Source organism: Hyperolius riggenbachi, chromosome 1, assembly GCF_040937935.1.
Source record: "Hyperolius riggenbachi isolate aHypRig1 chromosome 1, aHypRig1.pri, whole genome shotgun sequence".
Taxonomy (NCBI): domain Eukaryota; kingdom Metazoa; phylum Chordata; class Amphibia; order Anura; family Hyperoliidae; genus Hyperolius; species Hyperolius riggenbachi.
In genome coordinates, this window is record NC_090646.1 from 144937121 (window position 1) to 144963956 (window position 26836).

At 43.1% G+C, this 26836-nt stretch overlaps 1 protein-coding gene across 3 annotated transcripts in view; it reads right to left on the reverse strand.

The window, feature by feature from the left end:
- The window catches only part of LOC137546366 (cytochrome P450 4V2-like), a 63050-nt gene extending 36495 nt beyond the window's left edge, over window positions 1–26555 (reverse strand). The window contains exons 1-3 of one of the 3 annotated variants that reach the window (XM_068268726.1): window positions 26387–26555; window positions 12006–12118; window positions 8344–8429 (exon numbers count right to left, since the gene is read on the reverse strand). In XM_068268726.1, the coding sequence (XP_068124827.1) occupies window positions 8344–8429; window positions 12006–12110 (191 nt within the window). In that variant the 5' untranslated portion in view covers window positions 12111–12118; window positions 26387–26555. Of the gene's footprint in view, window positions 1–8343; window positions 8430–12005; window positions 12119–14848; window positions 15045–15275; window positions 15359–26386 lie in introns of those variants that run through there. The other 2 variants (XM_068268735.1, XM_068268745.1) reach the window with 2 other exon arrangements.
- Between the last annotated feature and the right edge of the window lie 281 nt (window positions 26556–26836).

Below are 26836 nucleotides of genomic sequence, written 5' to 3' on the forward strand. Positions count from 1 at the left end.
TATTGTGACAATGTATAGATATGGTGATACAATTCATTATTTGCAGTCACTCAGCATTATAAAATCAAATATTACTCCAGAAACATTTTTGAGGGAGGTGGATTGTGTCGTGTGTGACAGTAGAGTCCAGGCAAATTAGAATCTGTGTATGGTTTCAGTGACAAGGCCCAGATACACTAAAATTCTTCACTGCCTTTAATGTTTCTTTTATTTTTTTTATGAATATCTTATGAATCACTGAAATTATACACCCATAAGAAACATTTTGCATTCATTTTGTGCCTTATTAAGTGTATAAATTAGAGCATATGCACAAAATCACACATGAATTGTCTCACTTGGTATTAACACGATTCATGAGTACGCTACGTGTGACTTAAAGGACAACTGAAGTGAGAAGAATATGGAGGCTATCATATTTATTTCCGTTTAAACAAATCTACTTGCCTTGCAGCCCTGCTGATCTATTTGGCTGCAGTAATGTCTGAATAAGACCAGAAACAAAACACCACAAACAAGCATGCAGCTAATCTTGTCAGGTCAGATTGTCAGACAGTAAAGTCAGAAACACCTGATCTGCATGCTTGCACGGGGTCTATGGGTAACTGATAAACATTAGACTTTCATATATTTTAGATTCATTACACACAACTGAAGTAGTTCAAGACTTTAATTGTTTTAATATTGATGATCTTGGCATACAGCTCATGAAAACCCCAAATTCCTATCTCAAAAAATTAGCATATCATGCAAAGGTTCTCTAAATGAGCTATTAACCTAATCATCTGAATCAACTAATTAACTCTAAACACCTGCAAAAGATTCCTGAGGCTTTTAAAAACCCCATCCTGGTTCATTACTCAAAACCGCAATCATGGGTAAGACTGCCGACCTGACTGCTGTCCAGAAGGCCATCACTGACACCCTCAAGCAAGAGGGTAAGACAGAAATTTCTGAACGAATAGGCTGTTCCCAGAGTGCTGTATCAAGGCACCTCAGTGGGAAGTCTGTGGGAAGGAAAAAGTGTGGCAGGAAACGCTGCACAATGAGAAGAGGTGACCGCACCCTGAGGAAGATTGTGGAGAAGGACTGATTCCAGACCTTGGGGGACCTGCGGAAGCAGTGGACTGAGTCTGGAGTAGAAACATCCAGAGCCACCGTGTACAGGCGTGTGCAGGAAATGGGCTACAGGTGCCGCATTCAGCAGGTAAGCCACTTTTGAACCAGAAGCAGCGGCAGAAACGCCTGACCTGGGCTACAGAGAAGCAGCACTAGACTGTTGTTCAGTGGTCCAAAGTACTTTTTTCGGATGAAAGCAACTTTTGCATGTCATTCAGAAATCAAGGTGCCAGAGTCTGGAGGAAGACTGGGGAGAGGGAAATGCCCAAATGCCTGAAGTCCAGTGTCAAGTACCCACAGTCAGTGATGGTCTGGGTGCCATGTCAGCTGCTGGAGGACAGGGACAGGGGTCCGAAACGCGTGAGATTGCACACAGCTTTGGGGCTTCGGTGTTCAGGGTCTCTCCTTGTGGGTAAGTGCATAGGTTGATCATGTACTATGCGTGTATGTGGGCATAATAGTTACTATGTATTATATGTAGCTGATATTATTTGTCTATGCCTGATTCCTTTTAACAGCTTCTGCTGTGTGTTTACCCTCTGTTTGTGATAGGCACTTTTCCATTCAGTATCATTTGGGATTAGTATTACTTATCCTCTGTATTTCAGAAGTGCTGTTTGAGTACCCTACCCGTATTGATCCCTTGCTGACTGATTTTATTTGCTTTTATTGTCATGTTACCATTAATAAAATAATATATATGATTAATGTGGAGTTGGCTATGTATTGATTCATAGTGTTATGGACGCTTTTCTTCGTGTTTGATTAGCTGCTGGTGTTGGTCCACTGTGTTTTATGAAGGGCAGGGTCAATGCAGCTAGCTATCAGGAGATTTTGGAGCACTTCATGCTTCCATCTGCTGAAAAGCTTTATGGAGATGAAGCTTTCCTTTTTCAGCACGACCTGGCACCTGCTCACAGTGCCAAAACCACTGGTAAATGGTTTACTGACCATGGACCTGGCACCTGCTCACAGTGCCAAAACCACTGGTAAATGGTTTACTGACCATGGTATTACTGTGCTCAATTGGCCTGCCAACTCTCCTGACCTGAACCCCATAGAGAATCTGTGGGATATTGTGAAGAGAAAGTTGAGAGACGCAAGACCCAACACTCTGGATGAGCTTAAGGCCGCTATCGAAGCATCCTGGGCCTCCATAATACCTGAGCAGTGCCACAGGCTGATTGCCTCCATGCCACGCCGCATTGAAGCAGTCATTTCTGCAAAAGGATTCCTGACCTAGTATTGGGTGCATAACTGAACATAATTATTTGAAGGTTAACTTTTTTGTTTTAAAACACTTTTCTTTTATTGGTCGGATGAAATATGCTAATTTTTTGAGATAGGAATTTTGGGTTTTCATGAGCTGTATGCCAAAATCATCAATATTAAAACAATAAAAGGCTTGAACTACTTCAGTTGCGTGTAATGAATCTAAAATATATGAAAGTCTAATGTTTATCAGTACATTACAGAAAATAATGAACTTTATCACAATATGCTAATTTTTTTAGAAGGACCTGTATATCTTCCTACTGTTTATGTAAATATAGGTGCAGATAGCAGGAGTACATCAGTTGGGGACCAGAGTGCACAAAGTGCATTGATGCTGGTTTCAACATCTCTTCAATCAAGGTGGCATTGCATTTTGCAAGGGTGAAATCCTGATGCTTTTCTTTTCCCTTTCCTCAGAGATGAACATGTTTAGCACTTAAAATGCTTTTGATCTGCACTAACCGAATGGAGTATGTGAAAAATGCACTTCAGAGGTGAAGAACAGGAATTTTACACTATTCTTGTGGAGGTCACTGGGACAAGTACTACAGTATCAAGGAAATGCCTCAAAAAAATCCAGAACTTAAAACACACATTAACCACAAAACAAAGAAATCATTGCATGAAGCTAAAATGCTAGATTTTTAATTTCAATGTAAGCATGTAAAATGTGTGTATGAGAAAGACAGTTACTCCTCCAGGCTCCTAACAAAGATTGTGGTAGGGAAGTGTTGAAGTTTGCAGCCAGCCTGTCAAGGGATTATTGCAAATATGGAAGATGAATAACAAGCTGGTATGTTTCTAGACAGTGATGGCAGGATCCGTTTGCTGGCTCGCCCATTTGCAAGTATACTTACCCATGGAGCCATTGTTTATCCTTCACCCGGAAGTGGGACAGGATGGCAAATCCAACCTGATCACCACACGAACACTTCACCCGCTGCCCCACTATAAAAGCCCCCCCCCCCCCCCCCCCCCCCGAGACTCCTGTACCTTTAAAAAAAAATCCCTGAAATCGCTGAAGCGTGCAAGCTAGTAAATATACAAACGCTTGCCTCCTGCAGGGTCTGTGGGAAAAACTCAGCTCTCTCACTATTGTAAAGACTGCATGTAGACAGCTACATAAGGTATTTCACAGGTTGAAAAGTTTTTGACAGTCTCTAAACTCCAGGAGGGCTGCCTGCATCTTGTGTGAGAGGCTGACCATCCCTTACATCCTCCATACCCCTATGGATGGTATACCTATATCCTTCCCCTATTCCCACAATCCTCCCCCCACTATGTTGTTAATGTTTTGTTTTTGGCAATGCTAAATGTATTTGGTCCTGCCAATAAAGCTTTTTTGGATTCGGCTGGCAGGGACAGGAGACACATTACAGGCAAGTAGCCTGTGTGTGGTGGGACTGCAATACAGATACTCTCTCCGCATTGTTTCCCCCCTTCCCCTAGTACTGGCTGGAAGGAGGGCAATCTCCTCCCAGGCCCTCTTTCATTCAGTGATTTAGGGCTGGGCTGGTGTCTGGTGTATTCAGGTTTGTTGTTGTAAGGCAATATAAAAAACTAGGCTAGCTGATAAAAGTGCAATTAGAGGGCAGGCAAGCTGGTAAATATCCTCAGCATGATGCAGAGCTTGGCTGGAGGGTCCTTTGGCAAAAATCTGTCTGGTCTCTCCTCATTTTTATGACTGCATGTGTGGATAAACACCCGTGTGACTGACTGTACTGCATGTTATTGGTCATATCAGTGTGTCAACAAAAAATAATTTAATTTGTGACAATTCCCCTTTGCTGCAGTGGTCACTGCCTGCTGTGTGATCAATGTGTAGGGTTACAGTGTTACATCAACATCCTTTTGACCGTACTGTGTTTAGTGATCTCAGTGTGTCACAAAAAATACAAAATAAATTGTCACAGAAATTGGGGACAATACCCCTTTGCTGCAGTGGTCACTGCCTGCTGTGTGATCAACGCACAGTGTTATAGTGTCACATCGACATCCGTTTGACTGTACTGTGTTCGGTGATCTCAGTGTGTCAAAAAAACTTTATTTAAGATTTGTGACAGTACCCCTGTGCTGATGTCACTCACTATAACAAACATGAAAAGCAGAGGCAAGCCAAAGCGCAGAGGTACTAGGGGTCATGGTGGGGCGTCATCCCGTGGTTGTGGCACATGTGATCTTCTGCAGTAGAAATTAGTTGACTGAGTGCAGAAAAGGTGGCTAACTGGCTCATTCAGCATTCCACCTCTTCTACCTCTTCTGCTGCCAATGTTCCCACACCTTCTTCATCCTCCTCCTTCTGTGGTCAACCATAACAGCCCCTCCAATGGAATTGGATTGCTCAGAGGAGCTATCTTCCCAGGCATTGACAGACCAAAGTGACTCAACAGCCTTCAGGATCTACCCTCAGGGAATGCCTCAACCAACAAGTATCTGAGTACTTTAGGTAAACAATCACTGTGGACACTCTGAGGAGCGAGGAACCTCTGGACCTCTGGGTGTGCAGGCTTGACCTGTGGCCAGAACTGGCATGATTTGCCATGGAACCTTTGGCTTGCCCTGACTCAAGTGTCCTGTCAGAAAGAACATTCAGAGCAGCTAGAAGGATCATAAAAGACAAGCAAAGTTGGATTTTTAAGCATTATTACCCTGACGCATGCCAGTTACTTCAGACCTCATTTCTGCCCTGGCCAAAGGCACAGCTATTCTGCATTGTCCACCATCACCAAGGATGTCGTTTAGAGCTCTTTTCCACTACGGCGTTTGCGATGGCTGAATCGCAAAAACGCAAACCGCTAGTGATTTTCAAAATGTTTAACATAGGAATTGCGGTAGGCCATTTCCACTACCGCGATTCGTTTTTTTTACTCAATCACGCCGCGGAACGATTATTGCCGCGATTTTGCTATGCAGTGCATAGCATAGCAAAATCGCAATCGCAAACGTTGGGTAATCGCCGCGAAATTTAGCACTTTTGCTGAATCGCAATCGCTAGCCTTCAGCGCGAAAGCTAGCGATTGCTAGTGGTAAAGGGCCCTTAGTCTGACCTCAATTTGTTTTACTACAAAATAATATATTATTATTACCCTGGTGCATGCCACTTACTTTTGGCCTTTGTCTCACACAAAGGTTGAAATTCAAATATTTATTTGGCAAGTAATTGCCCAATTTTTATAGCTTCCAGAATGGCTGTGTTTTAGGCTGGTAATTGCCCAATTAAAAAAAAAAAAGTAGATCCTAAACCTGATTAAGCTCATTGCAGGAATGATGCAAAAGTGCATTTTAAATATTTGTTTTCTCGTCTCTACTCACGGATATCATTGACAACAAGCAGTACTGAATCCAGGCATTGAAAGACCTGTGGACTCTTTATACTGCCAGACACATTAATTTTTCTCTCATATGATGCAATTTCCCTTATTCCCAGAATACAATTTGTGTACTACTAACTTTTGCAGTTTAGGAATTTACATGAATTTGTAGAATTAAGTTTCTTGTCAGTTTTGTGAACTCCTATGCTAAGCAAATTCAGGAGTTGTTCAACATAACTGTGCAGTAATGAGAAAATATATAGTGGTAGATGCTGCTGGAGAAAGACAATGAAATAACTTTACATTCAAAGAGAACAGTCTGTTTGAAATCAGATCATATAATCAAAGCAGCATGACTGTGTACATAATAAATATATTTAATTGTCTTCTAAAGTGAAACAAACAAGAGTATGCAGCTGTGACATGTAACCTAATTAGACAAGCACAAGCAGAGACGCAAAGTGCAATAAGCACACCAGTCACAATTCTGCATGTGGAAAAGAAAAGAAGAGTACACACAGAGTTATTTATTATATAAAGCAGTCTAGCTGAGTACTTTTCAGGCATGTTATAATTGAAATAATAGCTGCTGGTGTTCCACAGAAGTGGAAACATGCCTGTGAAAACGAGAGCCTGTCTTTGTATAAATTGCAGTATTGCCATATAAAGCACAGCGTTCTCTCCATACGATTCTTCCTGTGATCAGAGTTTTCTAAACTCAAAAGTTGGTCCTTGTTATAAGCTGCCATAATTGTTCAATCAATCAGGACTATTCTAATTTAAAGGATACCAGAGATGAAACTTTTAGTAAAACACAGGCGCTGGCCCGGCTGTCCTTTGCAGGAATCTAAGGACAAAATGCTCATCTGCCAAGTTTTTATATTGCCTTCTGATGAGTTTATACATGTTAAATATGTTAAGAAACCCCTTTTGGGAGCCCCAAAACGTTTACAGTGCATGATGCTACAGTTACAAAAATACAACTTAAAAGTTACATACAAAAAGGGCTCTGAGATGTACATTGCAGATTTTTTGTCCAGAGCAGCATTAACCCAGAAACATGTCACAGGAGATACCCCGCGTTATGAAATATTTTCCAATCAAGCATGAAGTAGAATAGATTGACTTTGCAGAATATTTGAGAGTGTCGAACTCCAGACTACAACAAATTCAATGCCATACTGAGCAAGATGAAGTATTACAGTCGCTGAAAGCAACTGTTCTATCAGGTTTGCCTGATCAGAGTGAACAAACACCAATGTGTATTAGAGACTAGGGTTTTAGAGATGAAATCACCATACAGAACTGAATTTTGTATAAAGGACCCAGAGTCATCATACCCAAAAGTATGCATCCAGAAACGATCAAACAAATCCACTCGAGTCACCTAGGCATAGATGCATGTCTTCGCAAGGCAAAGGATGTGATATTTTGGCCACAAATGGGTCCAGATCTAATTGCTGCAATAAAGGACTGCAATACTTGCAATGAATTTCTATGCAGGCAGACAAAGGAATCTCTTATGACACACAGTTTGCCAACTCTACCCTGGAGTCAGGTGGGAATGGACCTATTCTCTGTGCAGGGACAGGACTATTTGATAATAGTTGATTACTATTCAGACTTCTGGGAAATAGATGCATTAACTGACAGAATGTCAAAGACAATTATTGAATGCTGCAAGATACATTTTCGTCGGCATAGAATACCTAACTCGGTCATTACAGATAATGGACCGCAATTCGTCAGCTCTGAGTTTGAACACTTTGTAAGAAAGTAGGAATTTGAACACACTACATCATTTCCATACCAATGGCAAGTCCGAATCACCTGCAAAATAGCAAAGACACGTATAAAGATAGCCAAGAAAGATGGTGAAGATCTTTGTAAAGAGCTATCTTAGATTGGAGAAACACACCAACAGAAGGGAATAAAAGTAGTCCAGTCCAAAGACGTATGTTCAAAAGAAAATGAACTCTTCTTCCCACAGCTCAAAAGCTTCTGGTTCCCAAAGTGATTGACGGAGTAGTCAAACAACTTGAACTTAAACGCAAAAAAGCAAAATTGCAGTATGATAAAGGAGCCAAGGAACTCGCCGAGTTGGCTATATGACAATCAGTGCACACGCAACCAGCACCTTCCTCAGGTGATGGACTGTGGTGGAAAGGTACATGTGTACAGCAAGTTGCTCCATGCTCATATGTAATGGAAGCAGACGGACATTTGTACTGAAAAAACAGGAGATTTCTTAGAGCAATAGAGGAGATAAGTGATACAGACAATGAGGAACCCCCCTCCGACGGACAGAGACAGTCCAGCTGTGAACATACCAGACAATACATTACTGAATGAATTGGAGTTGGGGACACCTGTAGATGATGGTTCTGCACCCACTCGAACTCGAGTTATCAGTTGGGCTTCTCAGACCAATGGCAAAACTAAAGCAAGCCTATGCCAAGTCTTGGGGTTTCAAAGTTTGAAAAAAAAAACATACCCTTTCTATAGAAGTTAGTTCTAAGTTAGCCAATAAATGGTATCATCCTGATTCAAAACTTCTTGCTTTTTGGCTAACACTGTACAACATTCTAGTGCTTCTATAGGTTAACAATAAAGCATAAGGTGTATTATTACTCAGTACCTTGTAAGTAGCCCTTTTCCCAACCAGGGATGAAGGAATCTGTAGGGATATGCCTTGTCCATGTGTTTTGAGGTACTTAACATTGGCTAAAGAACATAAAAGACAAGTTATTTGTGGTTAGCTAGCTGCAGATGTAAGTATATTAAGATTGCTGTAAAATAAAAAATACGTTCTGCCGTTGTTATTCTAGCATACAATACAATGCTCAAACTTCACAGAATTCCAATTTTGGACTGAATTCTTTCTAACTATAATCAAGCACTCTGTGGCTATTATAGGTATGAAAGAGTCCCTACTGCAGGTATCTGGCTCTGAGACAGATAGTCCACGTAGTAACCTAAACATTTTAGCAAATAGCTATTTTACCTTTGGAATAGGCAGTGTGTTCATCACATGTGGTAGCAAGACAATAAGACTGCACAACACTTCAACCAGCAACGGGATCATCGAATGAAAATCAAATTTCTTTATTCCATGTAAATATAATTTTCTCCCTCACTACTTACAGATAAATGTTCATGGTATAAGGTGCAAACTAGTGACAGTAAACCTCTAACATTGAAGAGTAACTATAGCTCCATATGAGGCCCAATTATGCAATAGCACAGTTCAAATATCAAAAGTAATTACAGCTCCGTCTTCACACCCATAGCTACATACCACTGTTTCAGACCTCAGTATCTCTTTTCTCAAACTTTACAGTGCCTGTATAGGTTACTATTGCTTGATTGCACATTAGACTATGAATATTTGATGAATATTTGTATGTCACTATATACTATACTATGTATACAGGGTGGGTTATTTATATGGATACACCTTAATAAAATTGGAATGGTTGGTGATATTAACTTCCTGTTTCTGGCACATTAGTATATGTGAGGGAGGAAACTTTTCAAGATGGGTGGTGACCATGGCAGCCATTTTGAAGTCAGCCATTTTGAATCCAACTTTTGTTTTTTCAATAGGAAGAGGGTCATGTGACACATCAAACTTATTGGGAATTTCACAAGAAAAACAATGGCATGCTTTGTTTTAACGTAACATTATTCTTTCATGAGTTATTTACAAGTTTCTGACCACTTATAAAATGTGTTCAATGTGCTGCCCATTGTGTTGGATTGTTAATGCAACCCTCTTTTCCCACTCCTCACACACTGATAGCAACACCACAGTAGAAATTCTAGCACAGGCTTCCAGTATCCGTAGTTTCAGGTGCTGCACATCAGGTACTGCCCAAGGCCACTGTCACCAGCTTCCCCCCTTCAGTATAGGTGGTAAGATGACCCCTCCTCCCCTTCCCTTCAGTAAAGGTAGCCTGATGACCCCCCCCCCTCCCCCAGTAAAGGAAGCCTGATGGCCTCTCCCCCCTTTCCCTCCAGTATAGGTAGCCAGATGATTCCCTTAATCACTCCTTTTCTCAACTTCCACCCCCTTCAGTATAGGTAGCCAGCTCACTTTCACACCGCGGCAGCCATTAGTGTCACTGATTTCTCCGCTCGTCTCCAGTGCAGAAGCTCCCTCTTCCTTTCCGTCTCCAATGCTGCCCAAGTTAATAGCCGCTGGCCACAATGCAAATGTGCACAGAGAGCAAGGTGGCATCTGCAGAGGTGGCTAGCAGCAGACTACCAAGGTCAGGCTAGGCTACCTGCAATGCAGAATTTGCAAGCTTGCAAATGCTGCACCAGTTTAGTTTGCTGCTTTGGTGCCCTTGCTCCTGTGGTGCCCTAGGCCATGGCCTTGGTTGGCCTTGGCCTAAATGTGGCCCTGGCTAGCACTACTCAACACGAAGGCACTTTGACTGTTAGTATCCGTCTGCCCTACTGCTAACATTAGTGAGACTCCCTAGTCCCCGAACCGCTCAGACCTTACATGCAGTACTCATCTTATAGCAGCCAGTTTTTCACATTATCTGCAGTAGCTCAGCCACTTCCCATTTTCGCCAGCCAGAACCCAAAGTGGCCAGGCTTCAGGTTCTGGATGGAAAATATATATGGAATAAAGAAATTATGATTTTATCTTGATGACCCTGATGTTGGTATAAAAATTGAGTACCACCTGGAAACTCATAGTATCCAGAGGAGTGTCAAAATCACAGGGCTATTAAAAGTGATAGTGCTTCCTCATCAGGGCCAGATTTACATCTCAGGAGCTTATAGGCACAGACGTTCTAGTGCCCTAATCTCTGCCCTCAAACAAACCTGCAAAGGTTCACAGGTTTTCCTGCCAAACTGCACAACAAGTGTGCTGGCTAACCCTATTTCTGTGTGGCCATCACAACTTCCCCTGCCTGATGCGCCTATGTTCACCATCCTGGAGCCACACTGACATCACCAAAAGAATGGCTGGTCACTGCCAAGGGAGCATAGAGAGCTGGACAGGTAGACCAGATGGGTACTCCCACTTAACCCACCAATCAATCTCTCTATGCTTTAGGGGTGGTGACATAATCGTGGCTTCAGGATGGTGAATACAGGTTCGAAAACCCTTGGCAGACAACATTCAGTACACTGGTGCCTTTAACTTCATGCATAGTATTTTATCCAGACCTGCTCCTCATATAAAGAACTGTTAGGCAGTGGGAGCAGCAGAGTGTTGGGAAGTTTGGTAGCTATTTGCAGGAAGAGATGTCTTACAACCACTTTCATGTGAAAACAGTACACAAAGGGAGAAGGGAGTAATCATCTTTTCACCACAGCATTAATGGAATATGTGGTGCCATCCTCCAACTCTTCTTTAGCATTGAAATGAGTACATCAAGAGGAGGTCAATGAACCCCATAAAACACTAGGATATTGCTGATGACCACTCTAATCCCAAGTAGTAAAACGGGACAAGAGAAGACATTTGGAGATGTTATGGAAGAGCCTATAACTGAATTACCCAGTTACAGCATGTGAAATGGACTATGAGTATGTTCTAAAATTTACAATAAAGTGCCTTATGCAATTAAATTATTTGCTTTTGTCAAAAAAAAGCCTGGGAAATTGAAGACCTTGTAGATTTAATTTCTTTCTGACATAGTTAATTAGCTCTAAATTGTTAATTTAGGAGTAAAATACAGGGGTAATATTGTAGTAAAATAAATGTTTCCATTACTTCATACCCTAATTTCCATACTTCTTTGAAACTGAAGATATGGAAGAGGTTGGTGTTAATCACCTCAGTGCTGATGTTTTTAAAACGAGTTTTTTTTTTCTTTTCTCCCCCCCCAATAAATAATCTGGCAGCGCAGAAGATGATATAGGTTTGTATTGGATCCAGACATTTGCAGGCCTTTACTGTGTTGGCACATAGCCCTCTTGTGTCAGACAGATTTTGTTGGATATTACATGGATGAAGGTCAGTTTATTTTAACATTAATAACTCCAGACATTGGACAGAGAGCAGGACGGGTCAGGGGGCCGCTGGGCGCACATGCCTGCTTACTGTGCGCAGTGGCGGCAGTCACAGGGGAGGGATGGGAGGAGAGTGGAGGGAGGGGGTGTTCCAACACAGACCTAGAGCTCATTTTTAAACAGGCTTAGGTCTACTAGTATATATATATATACTGTATATATATTATATGTATATGTATACAATATATATATAAGGCAATATGAACATTTTTGTTTTATTCAATTATATTTTTTTGCATCATACTCATCTGAAAATATTCTCACCTCTATAGTCTCAGCATGGTACAGTAACAGGAATGGGACTGGTCCAACCCATATCTTCAATAAAGGGAGGTGTCTAGAGGTTTCAGTGCTTTCAATAAGCTCCATGAAGAAATCTAGAATGTTGGATACTAAAGATAAGCAATAGTGATGTAGATACAGTGAAACAATGATCCCCTGTTGTGTTTTTGTAGTCCAATATCATACCAAGGGGAGAAAACTATAAACACTATCCACTGGAAAAGCCCTATCAGTACTAGTCTGGTTCACTAACTGACCAGCACCTTTTGTGAGCACCTTTATCTACTGATCAGTTGGTGAACCAGACTAGTGCACCAAGTCAACGGGATATTTAATGTGGTGCACTAGCCGTATATTAGGGGGTTACTTTTGCAGAAATAAGAAATGTACTTGATACCCCTGTGTCTAGCATTTTAATCTACAGGCCTAGTCTATACTGACACTATTATTACATACATCAATGTAGAGGTTCCAGTTTATTTGTTATGTCGTCCAATACTTGTAATGATCTAATAAAGGTTATGTTTTAGTACTGGTAGGGCTTAAAATGTCTGATGCAAAATTACTGAGGGAGGCGGGGGGGGGGGGGGTTTGGGGCTGTACACTCACATGGAAAGAAATTATATACCGCCACCACACATCAACTTAACAGTACAGGCAGGTCCGGCTTTACCGTACAGGAGCCTATAGGCACAGATGTCCTGGCACCTTAGACTTCACCCTCCATAAACGTACAAACCCCCACTGAACTGCAAGTGTGCTGGCTGGCACAACTGCCACTTCTCTCTTACCTATTGCCCATCATAGGTAGCTACAGGTGTCTCTTAGCAATAGGTAGCCAGAGGTACACCCAGTATTAAGTTGCTAGTGGTGCCCCCAAGTATTAGGTAGCTAGAAGAACCTCAGTATTTAGTAGCTAGTGGTGCCCTTGACTGAAGGGAGGTATCGTCAGTGGAATGCCGAGAGCAGGGTGAGTAACCTCTCATTTACGCTCTGCTCAGGACTCTGCATAGGGAAGGTGGGAAGGAGGTGCTCAGGGGGAAGGAGGAGCACCTGCAACGCGTACAAAGATACGTGTTTACTTTCACAATAGCGCCCTGTACCTGCGGGAATGCGTTCAACGATACGCGTGGCGGCCCACAAAAACGAAACTAGCTGACAGCGGGGGACCAGAGGATCCATGAGTAACTTCAAAGGCACAGGATGGCTGCAGAGGGCAGGTAGAAGCCCCAGGTAAGTGAAACTAATTTGTTTTACAATGGTTTAGGTTCCCTTTAATAAAACCCAGCGTGTCCATAGTGTAAGCCGTGAGAAAAAAAAAGTGAACATGATGAAGACCATAAAAAAATCAAGATTACACTAATCCACATTGATCTAAAAAAAAGAAGGGGAATAACAGTAATAACAGATATCCCCAAGAAAAAAAAGGGGGGGGGGTGTGAAGGCCCGAGCCATCGTCATTAAACATCCATTTGGTGCAAAACAAGGTTAATTGCAAAATGCAATATATTATGGCATCAAGCAGACTTCAGGAAATGAAAGATATATATATATATATATATATATATATATATATATATATATATCCCCAAGGTTGCTCACCCCACCACCTCAATGGGCATAAAATTATACACAGTCCATAGGAGATATACGTGGCAAACCGTGAAATGATAAAAAATGTATTATTAATAAAGTTTTAATCACAAAATTGCCCTATTTATGGAGGCCCAGTGTCACTCTGATGTGCCATTCCATAACTAAACTGTTATAAAGTGTACAGAAGGGGTGTTGCTGATGTCCGGGTCATGGAGTGGAACAAAGATGCCCACATGAAGAGTTAATAAAACAGGATATATGAAATATGAAATATATGCAAGTAGAGACATTACTGGTAAGAAGTAACCGATAGTGACTCGGAACTGAGTGATGAATTAAAGTGTTGCCACTGATGGGGTCATATAGTGGCTAAGGGTTCAAAAAAGATGCCAGGTCTTCCCATTCATTCAGCCCCAATGCACCTAGGCATTTGTTCTGATGATCCATCTGTCTGGCTTCTCATTTTAATAATAAATTCTTATAATAGCCTCCTCTACTGGGGACTGGGGAGGGGAACTTTCTCCAAGCCTGCAAATGTAAGACAGGTAGTGTGTCACTTGCATGCACCTCCCATACATGGGCTTTTCTGTGACCTAGTTGCTGACTGACTGGCTCCACTTCAGTTCATCATGAACACTGCTGTACAATCATCCAAACTTATTCACCTCTCCTCTCACTTCTCTAATGCTATCCCCTCAGTCAGTCCACTCATTGGCTGCCTCTTATACAAATACAATGAAATATCCATCTCATGTACAAAGCCTTTTTCAATTTACCGTACATAACTGAACTTTTCTCTAGATAATATTCTACATGCAATCTCTGATCTTCTAATTGTATTCTCTCATCTTCTCCAGTTGCCCTTCCTCTTTCTTGCATGCAAGAGTTTTCTCAAATTTCTCCCCTCCACTGGAACACCCTTCCTCAACCTGTTTTGCACTCACCAACTCTTCCCAAAGACACCCTAAAAAACTAGGACAGTGTAAGCTGCAACACTATTGCTTTGAACACAGCTTCCTTCACCTATTGCTTCTATCTCTTAACCCCTCCAAGGGCTTTGTAATACAGTATAAATAGGCAGAGGGCCAGAAAACACAAATTTTTAAATCTTTTTACATTGGTTTGACAAATTGTGCAGTTTTGACTATTTTAGAAGTTGAACATTTCTAAAATAATAGTAGTTGTTGTAATAATAATAATAAAAACAATTGTAATGATAGTTTATCTACCTCTACCACTTGGTTTAAACTGCAGGGCATTTCCGATCAAAGGAAAACAAGGGCTAAATCCTGGGACTGGCTTCAATCCATTCCATTTGCGGATATAATCACTCAGGAAAGGGAGGATGGTGATAACCAGCAAAGTCAAAAGGGCAACGGCCGCAGAAACCCAGGCCAACAGATGGACTTCTCCAGCGAAAGCCATTTACAACTGTACGTACTTCAGCATTACAGTAAAAGCTTTTTTCTCTGAAGAATAATCTCTAGTTCTAGTAGTATGATGTGATTTTCTTGGGGTTAAGGACGTGAAGTGTACAATCATGCAAGGAGGTTCCGGTTCACTATAGAATCTACTTATCATCAGTAAGATATTGCATGTCTTTAGTGCTGCATGATGTTTCTGCTTTGAGGTTTGTGAAATATTAACTATACTTACATTATCTGTTAAGTCCAACAGTGCTATTTTGTGTATGTATAATGCCTTCATGTCAAGGCTGTCTGATAGTTTCGAGCTGTCCCATTATCATGCATTTTATCTTAGCAGCTGAGGGAGAATCAAACAGAAAGATATGGATAAGGGAGGTAAAAGGTTACTGAGACACACTAGTAATGGACAGTATACTGTAGATCTGGGGCAAAGGACATGGCCAATAATAAACTATATGTTTTTACAGATGAGATTTTCTTAACAGGGTTTTCAGCTTTACTTGTCACAATAAGGTTAAGTACAGTATGTGTTGCTTTTTTATTTGCATGTAACATATATTTTACAATATTCCAAAAAGCTAATAAAGCTATAAAAAATTACTGTAAGTGAAACAAACAGAAAAAGAGTATCACTTACTGGTGCCACAGATGCACTAACAGCTAAACTCAGCTGGCTTAAAGGAACACTATCAATTAACATGTTTTTTCCGTTGAGATAGGAAATGTTTGGGAAGTGCTGCTAAGTACTGGTGTATACATTTGAATTCTTATCTCTTTGTTTACTGTTATCTAATTCCGTTCACACTTTTCTGGTGGCAATTCTGACGTCAGACTGAGCTATGAGGGAAGGGGGGATTCCCTCACAGTGCATCTGTTAACTCTGTGTGTGTGTGAGAGAAAGCTCTGCCTGTATCTCTGACTGAGTTCTCTGCAGAGAGCAGAGGAAATGGATCTTATGTGCAACACAATCATTTGAATCGTATGTGTGAAACATGACACCTGACAGGCTTTTAATATAACTCTGCTTCAATATTACACTGTTCTTAGCATATCAGACTGCAGAGATTCACCTATGCAAATGAGACATTCCAAATGTAGTTAAAATCTACACACAATGAATTACAGATTATACCTCTAAAATTTAACATGAAAAGTAGGAAAATGTTTACACAGCTACTTTTTTTTTACATTATTTGTACATTAACATTTTAGAACACTTGGTTTAATAGTGTTCCTTTAAGCTATGTTCACACGCTGGTCTGAACTCAGCCACGGCAGGCAATAACGACCGGTGTGGCCGAGAATTGGGAGTTGGGCCAGAGCATGTACAGTGGCCACATGACGTCTGCTAAGATCTGGCATGATAGATCTTTTTTGATCTCCGACACCCATGATCGCAATTGCAGTCTCCCTCCTGCGGGAATTTGCTCTGTCACACTTTCTCCCTCGCCCTCTGCCCCACCCACAGAGCAACAGACGTGTCGCTATCCAGGAGGCTGACAATGATGCCTCTCTACAGCATCGGCTCTGATTTGCCACCCAAATGACCATATACTAATTCCTGCTGGGTGACAGAGAACTCCTAGAGATTCCCCCCACCCTGGTTTGTTCAGGGCTTTATAGTGTTCATTTAACCTCTTGCGGACCGCGGTGTTAAACCCCCCTAGTGTCCAGGCCCTTTTTAACAAAATAAGCCACTGCAGCTTTAAGGCCTCGCTGCAGGGCCACACAACTCAACACACAAGTGATTCCCCTAGCCCTCTTTTCTCCACACCATATATATTTATTGTATTTATTTTTTACCTCCCCCCCCCCCCAGCCAATCAGCACGATCAGCTGTCAAAGGCTGTCCCCAGTACAGCACTGCCTTAGATTGTAGCTAATGGCTGTGAGACTATGAGATTATGACAGGGTGGAGCTCCATTATCCATGCGGAGATGCATGCGGATCGGCGCGCGTAATCTCCTGCAAACTCCATTCATGCCAATTGGCGTGGAGTTGTCCTGGGGCTGCCGCCACGTTCATGCTAATTGGAGCGTGGAGCAGTCGGCAAGTAGTTAAGTCACTTTTTCTCTGATATCCTCTCTGGCCAAAAGATAGAATCCTTCAGCTATCTGTACTGTGTATATAATGTAAAACAGACATATGCTAATCTTAGAATTCCAGCAGCAATAATACAATTCAGCTCAACTCTATGTAATTATTCATCAGGCTGCTGATTATGCTGGCAATGCAAATGAGGGAGAAGGAAAGCTCAATGTAATGTCCGTCTGATGGAGGTGCCTGAACATGAACTGATGCTTTTAGACTCAATTATACTGCCCTGCATTGATTACATGCACTATACTGGCTTGTGATATGAGAATTAGAGGTGTTTGCAGTGGCGTAGCAATAAGGGATGCAGAGGTTGCAATGGCAATGTGGCCCCTGGACCAGTGGGGCCCACCTTCTTCAATCTTGTTAGCTTTTCATAGGTGTTATGTTGGTAATGAAAACCTCTATACAGATGTATGTGCATTGCATAGTGGTAATCCTTAAACAGGAGCTGTCAGCCATACTATCTCAGAAAAAAAAACACATATATAAGTAGATAAATACTTGCTCTACTTACATAACATGTATTGCACTGTCCACGTTTTGATTTTAGTGATTTTTCTACAGTAAATAAAGAGAGAATCCTTCTTAGCATTTCCCATTTTAACTGTGGCTATTTTGAAGCTAATCCTAATGTCATTTCCTTCCTTACTCTCCTCTGCCTGATTGTGTATTCATTGCCTGCCCTCCACAATAGAAAGTGCATTGTCTCAGCATGGGAAATATCGGCCAATCATAGAGGAACAGAGGTGTGGGAGGGGAAAACAGGAGGGAAAGAGGCTTCAGCCAATCAGACTACATTAGTTAAGTCTGAGGGGAAAGTAGAGAAGCAAAAAGTGTACAACGCAGCATGCCCTGCAACTTCCTTTGTGCGTACCAAATTTTGTGTGTACCAAATAAGAGTCAGGTAAACTGGGAAATGATCATTTATCAACAAGAAAAGTAATAGTGATTTTAACTTTTGGATTGCCTGGTTAGCATCCTCATTTGTTTACCAAATAAAAATAAAGAATTGATTTTTTATTTTAGCCCGACAGTTACTGTTAAACTGTTTTCTTACTCTAAATACACCTCTCTGACACTGCAGATGTCTTTGTAGGGTTTTGGGGCTCCATATCAATAGAGTGCTTCGGGCCCCATGTAAAACTTGCACTGGGGCCCCAAGCACCATAGTTACACCACTGAGTGTGTGTGTAATTAACTGACATTTCTCCACCTAAAACTTACACATGATACCAGTCAAGGCAAAAAATCAGCATGTAAGAAATTCACATTTAAATACTGAATCCGTGAACTAATAAGACAGGAAATTAGTATTCTGTTTTGAAAATATCAGATATAAACTTCTTGCTGTAGTAATTCTTTAGTTTCTTAGTAGTGTAACAGCACCTGGGGATATTTTAAGTGTGATGTTCAAAGTGATTTAAAAATAGAAATGCACTTAAATGACACATAAATGACAAGCAATATACTTTGTCCTTTGCTTTTGCTCTGGGCCAACTACATTTATTTTTAACAACCACTTTGCATCTAGAGCTGTTCTTTCTTATGGACCAGAGAAGATTTGACATTTAGCTATGTCCCTGTTAATATCAACATTAACTTTATCACTACTTGTGACTAGAGATGGCCCGAACCTCAGATTTTCGGTTCGCGAACCACACTCACGAACCTCCGCAAACGTTTGCAAACATGCGAACTTTCGCGAACCACAATATACTTCAATGGGGAGGTGAACTTTGAAAACTAGAAACATTTATGCTGGCCACAAAAGTGATGGAAAAGATGTTTCAAGGGGTTTAACATCTGAGTTTTTGCATGGCGGAGTGGGATACACGCCAAAAGTCCCGGGAAAAAATCTGGATTTGACACAAAGCACAGTTTTAAGGGCAGAAATCACAATGCATGTTAAATTGGAGGAGTAAAGTGCTTTAAAGCATCTTGCATGTGTATACATCAATCAGGGAGTGTAATTAGAGTACTGCTTCACACTGACAGACCAAACTCACTGTGTAACGCACCGAACACAGCTGTTTGTGTAGTGACGGCCGTGCTGGACTACTGCGCACCATGACGAGAGTGCAGGTGATGGCGGCTTTCCAGCCCATCTGGTCCCGCCGGGCTGAGGTAGCTGAATGACAGAGAAGTGACTGTCCAGCTGATCAAATTTGGTCTGACCACAATGAAGCAACGACCTTATTATCTTTGGTGTGCCAACCCCCGAGACACTCATATAGCCGGCGGTCATTGCTTCATTGTGATATGCAAGCCCCTTCACCACGGCAAGGTAATGATCACGAAGGGGAATTTGGCACATGTACATGCCTTTTGTTTTGTTGTTGCAGCTGCAGTGCGGCCAGAAAAATTAGGCAGGCATGTACACACACCAGAAAAATTATTATAGCGCCGCTGCTAGCAGCGGCCTTAAAAATTCAGGAATCCACCTGGAGTCCTGGACCCTGTTGGTGGTGGCGGAGAAGGCAGTGAAGTGGCCTGCGGGCAGAGATGCTGTGTGGGGAGCGACTTAGTCTTGTGGCAGGCAGTCAGTCACATGGCGTGCAGGCAGAGATGCTGTGTGTGGGGACTGACTTAGTCTTGGGGTGGGCAGTAGCCATCCGGGATCCATGACTCATTCATTTTGATAAAGGTGAGGTACTGAACACTTTTGTGATTTAGGCGACTTCTCTTCTCAGTGACAATGCCTCCAGCTGCGCTGAAGGTCCTTTCTGACAGGACGCTGAGGCAGGGCAAGACAGAAGTTGGATGGCAAATTGGGACAGCTCTGGCCACAGGTCAAGCCTGCGCACCCAGTAGTCCAAGTGTTCATTATCGCTGCTCACAGTGTCTACATCCACACTCAAGGCCAGGTAGTCGGCTACCTGCCGGTCCAGGCCTTTTTTGGAGGGTGGATCCGGAATGGCTAAGGCGAGGCGTTGTACTAAAGAATGTCTGCATGTCCGACATCACCATGAGATCACTGGAGCATCCTGTCCTTGCCTGCGTGGACATGGGAGAAGGATTACTGGCAGTAGTACCTTTGCATTGTGGTGTGACATCACCCTTAAATGCATTGTAAAGCATAGTTGCCAGCTTGTTCTGCATGTGCTGCATCCTTTCTGCCTTCTGGTGAGTTGGTAACATGTCCGCCACTTTGTGCCTATACAGTCTAGCAGCTTGGCCATCCAGTACAGCTCATTCCCCTTGATTTTTTTTATACGGGAGTCCCTCAACAGGCTGGACAGCATGAAAGATGCCATCTGCACAAAGTTGGATCCATACGTACTCTCCATCTCCTCATGCTCTTCCTCAGTGACGTCATGTAAGTCCTCTTCCTCCCCCAGCCACAAACAATACCACAAGATTTAATAGCACAAGCCCCCTGCGACGCCTGCTGCGGTTGTTCTTCTGCCGCCGCCTCTTCCTCCTCCACAGAACACCTTCCTCATCATCTGAGTCTGACTCCTCTTCTTCCCCACACGACTCTTCTTCCTCCTCCTCCCCCCTCTGTGCTGCCGCAGGTGTTGAGGAAACATCTGGTTCTGATGTGAATTGATCACACATCGCTTCCTGCCATAACTGTTCCTCTTCACGCTCCTCCACAGCTTGATCCACCACTCTACACATGGCACGCTCCAGGAAGTAAACGTAGGGTATCAAGTCGCTGATGGTGCCTTCACTGCGACTCACCAGGTTGTTCACCTCCTCAAACGGCTGCATGAGCCTGCATGCATTTCGCATCAGTGTCCAGTTCGGTAGCCAGAACATCCCCATCTCCCCAGATTGTGTCCTTCTACTGTAATTGTACAGGTACTGGGTGACGACTTTCTCCTGTTCTAGCAGGCGAGAGAACATGAGCAGGGTTGAATTCCAGCGAGTCAGGCTATCACATATCAAGCGTCTCACCGGCAAGTTGTTTCTCCGCTAAATGTCCGCAAAGCGTGCCATGGCCGTGTAAGACCGCCTGAAATGCCCACACAACTTCCTGGCCTGCTTCAGGACGTCCGCTAAGCCAGGGTACTTTGGCACAAATCTTTGAACGACTAGATTCAGCACATGTGCCATGTAGGGTATATGTGTCAGCTTTCCCAAATTCAAAGTGGAAATGAGATTGCTGCCGTTGTCACACACCTCGTTGCCGATCTCCAGCTGGTGCGGGGTCAGCCAATGATCCACCTGTTTGTTAAGAGCAGCCAGGAGAGCTGCTCCAGTGTGACTCTTCGCTTTGAGGAAAGACATGTCTAAGATGGCGTGACACCGTCGTACCTGGCATGCAACATAGGCTCTGGGGAGATGGAGCTATGTATCTGGAGAGGAGATAGCAGCACCAGTAGAGTTGAAGTGCCACTCAGCCAAGGAGGAGGAGGAGGAGGAGGATGACGACAGCGAAGAGGATGTAGCAGAAGGAGAGGAGGTGGCAGGAGGCCTGCCTGCAAGCCGTGGAGGTGTCACAAGTTGGTCCGCTGCACAGCCACGTACTCCCTGCTTGCCATCGTTCACCAGGTTGACCCAATGGGCTGTGTAAGTAATGTAGCGGCCCTGACCGTGCTTGGCAGACCAGGCATCCATGGTCAGGTGGACCCTTGACCCAACGCTGTGTGCCAGAGATGACCCCACTTGCCTCTCTACTTCATGGTACAGTTTGGGTATCGTCTTTTTTGAGAAATAATTGCGGCCTGGTATCTTTCACTGTGGTGCCCCAATGGCCACAAATTTACGGAAAGCCTCAGAGTCCACCAGCTTGTATGGTAACAGCTGGCAAGCTAACAGTTCCGCCACGCCAGCTGTCAGACGCCGGGCAAGGGGGTGACTGGCAGAAATTGGCTTCTTCCACTCAAAGATTTCCTTCACGGACACCTGGCTGCTGTGGGCAGAGGAGCAGGAACTGCTCAAGGGCAGAGGCGGAGTGGAGGAGGGTGGCCGTGAAGGTGCAAGGGAGAAAGGGGCTGAAGATGCTGCACCTGAAGGAGGAAGAGGAGAAGGAGGGTGGCTTTTCTTTTGTGTGCTGCTTTTGCTCAGGTGCTCCTCCCATTGCAGTTTGTGCCTTTTCTCCAGGTGCCTTCGTAAGGCAAATGTCCCTACGTGAGTGTTGGCCTTTCCACGGCTCAATTTTTGGAGACAGGCAGAACAGATGGCTTTACTCCAATCTGAGGCAGACACGTAAAAAAAATTCCCCCCGCTGAGCCACCCTGGGGTGTGGGCACTATGGTGGCCTCAGCAGCTGACGTTGAAGGGCATGTTGGCTGGCTGCCCATAGGTGGCGATACATGGTGCCGGACACTGCCACCAGCTGTTTCTGACAATGAGCTCCCCCTGCTTCTTTCAGCAACTCATCTCCTCCTACTCCTCTCTGACTCCCCCTCTGAACTGTCCCCTTGGTCATCTTCTCTCTTAGGAACCCATGTGGGATCCGTATCATCCTAATCATCCTGCCCAGCTTTGCTTGCCTCAGACAACTCCAAAACTGCACCAACAGCAGGTACTTCAACATCCTCCTCCTCACGCGTTACGTCCATAGTGTCGCCACCTAACTCAGACATATGAGGTGGTGTAACTTGCTTAGTGCATTCATCTTGTTGTAGCAGTAGTGGCTGTGAATCTGTGATTTCACCACCAAATAACTCCAGCGAATTGTCAAATGCAGCGGATGTGGTGCTTGTAGTAGCGTTGGTGGCTGCGGAAGATGAGGTGTTCTGTGTTAAATAGTCAACCACGTCCTGATAATCTTGGGAGGTGATGGGACGTGCCTTCTTCTGAGCACTGTACTTTGGACCAGGGCCACACGAAATCACATCAACACGACCTTGCACAGACCTGCCGGTGCCGGGTGGCCTTCCTCTGGGTCTGCCTCTACCTCTTCCGCTACTTGTTTTGTCCATTTTGTCCATTTCGGGGGGATGAAGTGAAAGGTATGCACTGATTTGACTAATACAAAGTGCAGTCACAAAGGTGCAGCAGTTATGCACAGAGTTGTATATCACACTGCATGCACTCACGTAGGTAGGTGGGTTCACTGAACACAGCAGCTAGGTATATGCAGTGATGAGGTGGGTTCACTCAACAAAACAGCTAGGTATATGTAGTGATGAGGTGGGTTCACTGAACACAAAAGGTAGGTAAGTATATGCAGTGATGAGATGGGTTCACTGAACCCAACAGTTAGGTATATACAGTGATGAGGTGGGTTCACTGAACACAACAGTTAGGTATATACAGTGATGTGGTGGGTTCACTGAACACAACAGTTAGGTATATGCTGTGATGAGGTGGGTTCACTGAACACAACAGTTAGGTATACACAGTGATGAGGTGGGTTCACTGAACACAACAGTTAGGTATATACAGTGATGAGGTGTGTTCACTGAACACAACAGTTAGGTATATGCTGTGATGAGGTGGGTTCACTGAACACAACAGTTAGGTATATGCTGTGATGAGGTGGGTTCACTGAACACAACAGTTAGGTATATACAGTGATGAGGTGGGTTCACTGAACACAACAGCTAGGTAGATATATGCAGTAATGGGTATTACAATGTGCAGCTGCCTATCACACACACAGGTACAGTAGTCACTGAATGTGCTGGGCCTGGGCTGGCAGTGGCACAAACACAGTATGAATTACAAAAGCTGTCTATGCAACACAAGTGCAGTAATGGGTATTACACAATGTGCAGCTGACTGACACAGGTAGTCACTGTCTGATTGTGCTGGGCCTGGGCTGGCACAAACACAGTATGAATTACAAAAGCTGTCTAAGCAACACTAGTGTCAGTGGGACACACAGAAAAAATAGCACGTTTAGCTCTCAAAAGAGCTGTTGTTGGGTGCTATTTTAGCAATAAGAATCAGCCAAGAGCAAGCTACCAAGCCTACAAGAGCCTAACTAATCTTTCCCTATGAGAGTCTGCCAGCAGCTTGCCCTTCTCTCACTTTTGCAAGCACACGAGTGAGTGTAATGGCCGGCGCTCCCTGCCTTATATACGGGGGAGTGTCTCCAGGACTGCGTGTAGCCTGATTGGCTACAATGTGCCTGCTGACTGTGATGTAGAGGGTCAAAGTTGATCCTAATGGAGCATTATGGGGGCGAACCGAACTTCCGGGAAAGTTCACCTTCGCCGGCGAAGGCGAACCACCCAAAGTTCACATGGAACCGTTCGGGCCATCTTTATCTCTAATTACTGCAGGCACATGAGTAAGTCCAATGCCTGATGCTGCCTGCCTTTTATAAGGGGGGGGGGGGGGGGGGCTCCAGGAGGGAGTGTAGCCTAATTGGCTACAATGTGCCTGCTGACTGTGATGTAGAAGGTCAAAGTTGGCCCTAATGATGCACTATTGGGGGGGGGAGAGGGTGAATCGAACTTCCGGAAAAGTTTGCGGTTCTCCGCGATCGCGAACCACTGAAGTTCGCCGGTTTCCTTTTGCCGGCAAACCTTTCAGGCCATCTCTACTTGTGACACCTGGACCTTCTTGTGGGGGCTATTTTGTCCACAAACGATTTTGTGTTCTATGCATTTTAAAAGAGAAAATTACAAAATGGAAAAAGTATACAAATTCAGTTTTTACCCATACTTTAAAAAGTGGTACTATAGATAAAAACCATAAATTGTATGAAGCCATCTATCCTCTATAATAAAAACCATGTGTCCCTGCGTCACGCTGTCCCTGTGTAGCTGAGTCCGTGCTTTTTGCTACTGCGCATGTCCGCAGCACGGACCTGGACAGCAGTGGAGACTGGAGGACGGGGCCATTGAGCCAGGCGGGCGTGTGTAAAAACGGGCTTGGGTCTACTAGGTTTATTATAAAATTATTTTTTTTCTGATACAATGTATGTGAAGATGTTGGATTATGAAATAAAGGTATATTTTCTGTACTATGCACTTTTTTTCCTGCAATGTACTGTAACAATAATAACAAAACAAAAAAAACAAAAAAAAAAACAAAAATTTAAATTAGAAATAAAAATGGGGAATAAGAGGTTAATGGAGAGAGTAATTGGTTAATTTATTATGTAGGGGGTGTGGCCTCAAAAGTGGGTGTGGTAAAAGGAAGTAGCTAAACAGGTTTTTTGTTGTTTTTAAATGTTTTGTACCCCTAATGGCTGTGCCTATAATGTTAACCCTTATGCTCTGCCCCCTCTCCCTTATAGTTTTCCTGGGTGGTCTAATGATCATCTTCTCCCATTTTGTTTCCTTAGTAGTACACCTTTTCCTCTTGTATGGTTTCCCTTTGTGGTCTCACGGTCCCCATTCCCCTTATATAGTTGTCCCTGGTGGTCTGTTCAAAAGAGAGACAAGTGCCAGTTTATGCTGCACACTCCTATAGGGAACTAATTTATTCAGAAAACTAAATCGCATATAGACAAATTTGCAATTTATTTTTCTGAATCTGAATAAATTAGCTCACTAACTGTGTTCGGCATAGAGTGGTACTCGTCTCTTTTTTGTATGCATCACATTTTTTTCAGTGCAAGCACTTGTGGCTATATATGACTAGGCATAACTTAGGGCTAGTGCACACCGAGCGGCTTTTTGAGCGTTTCTGCAGCCGCTTGCAGCTGCGGATACGCTTGGTCAATGTATCTCAATGGGGTGGTTCACACCAGAGCGGGAGGCGTTTTGCTGAAACGCATACTCCCGGGGTGAGGCATTTTTTGGATTGCGGAGGCGTTTCTGCCTCCAATGTAAAGTATAGGAAAAACGCAAACCACTCTGATAGTTCAGAGCGGTTTTGCAGGCGTTTTTGTTACAGTAGCTGTTCAGTAACAGCTTTACTGTAACAATATATGAAATCTACTACACCATAAACGCTTCACAAAACCGCAAAATGCTAGCTGAAACGCTACAGAAAAATAAGAAAAAGCGTTTCAAAATCTGCTAGCATTTTGCGGATCTGCTAGCGGGTTTTGGTGTGCACCAGGCCTAAGTGTTCAGTTTATGCTCCCAGTGGTATATATTTTTTTATTTTATGATCTAGTGGTCACCCTTCTCTACCGTCATTACCCCTTTCATGCAGAATTAACCAACAGGAAGCATGTGATGATTTATAACAACATCAAACACACTTTCAGGAATGCTTAATAAACATTTTTCCAGATGTTAAGATAAACATCACTGCATGCATTAAAGCGGGATTGTCACCATAAAAATCAGATTTCAAAAGCAACTGGTCTGACTGTATTAAGTGATAAAGATTCTAATCCTGCATTCAAAACTTTTTCTGCTGTTATGGTTTTGATTTATCACATACCTTAGGAGCACTGGCCCTTTAATTGCCATTGCCATCGGCTGGCAAAAAAGTTGTAGACTGGGGGGGTCTTTTTATCTGTAATATATTCCTCCTCTTCCCTTTATTTCCTCCTCCTTCAAATGACATAAAGCAGTGCACATCCTAGTATAGACCTCAGCGAGAGTGTCTGAAGACTCTGGGACAAAGTAATGAATACACAATTAGCAAGAGGAGAAAAAAGAGTGAGGGAGGAAATGATGTCAGGATTAGCTTTATTCAAAGCATTCAAAGGTAACCAAGATGTAAACTGGATAGAATATGATTCTCTGCTTTTCCTTTATAAAATTCACAGGTATCATAACTTGGACAGTGCAATACATCTTTTTTTTTCTTTCCAACTCAGCTCTTGTATCATATGCCCAACCATTTAATACAAGCTTCACTGCAGCCCTCTTGGGCCGGGTAATTGTT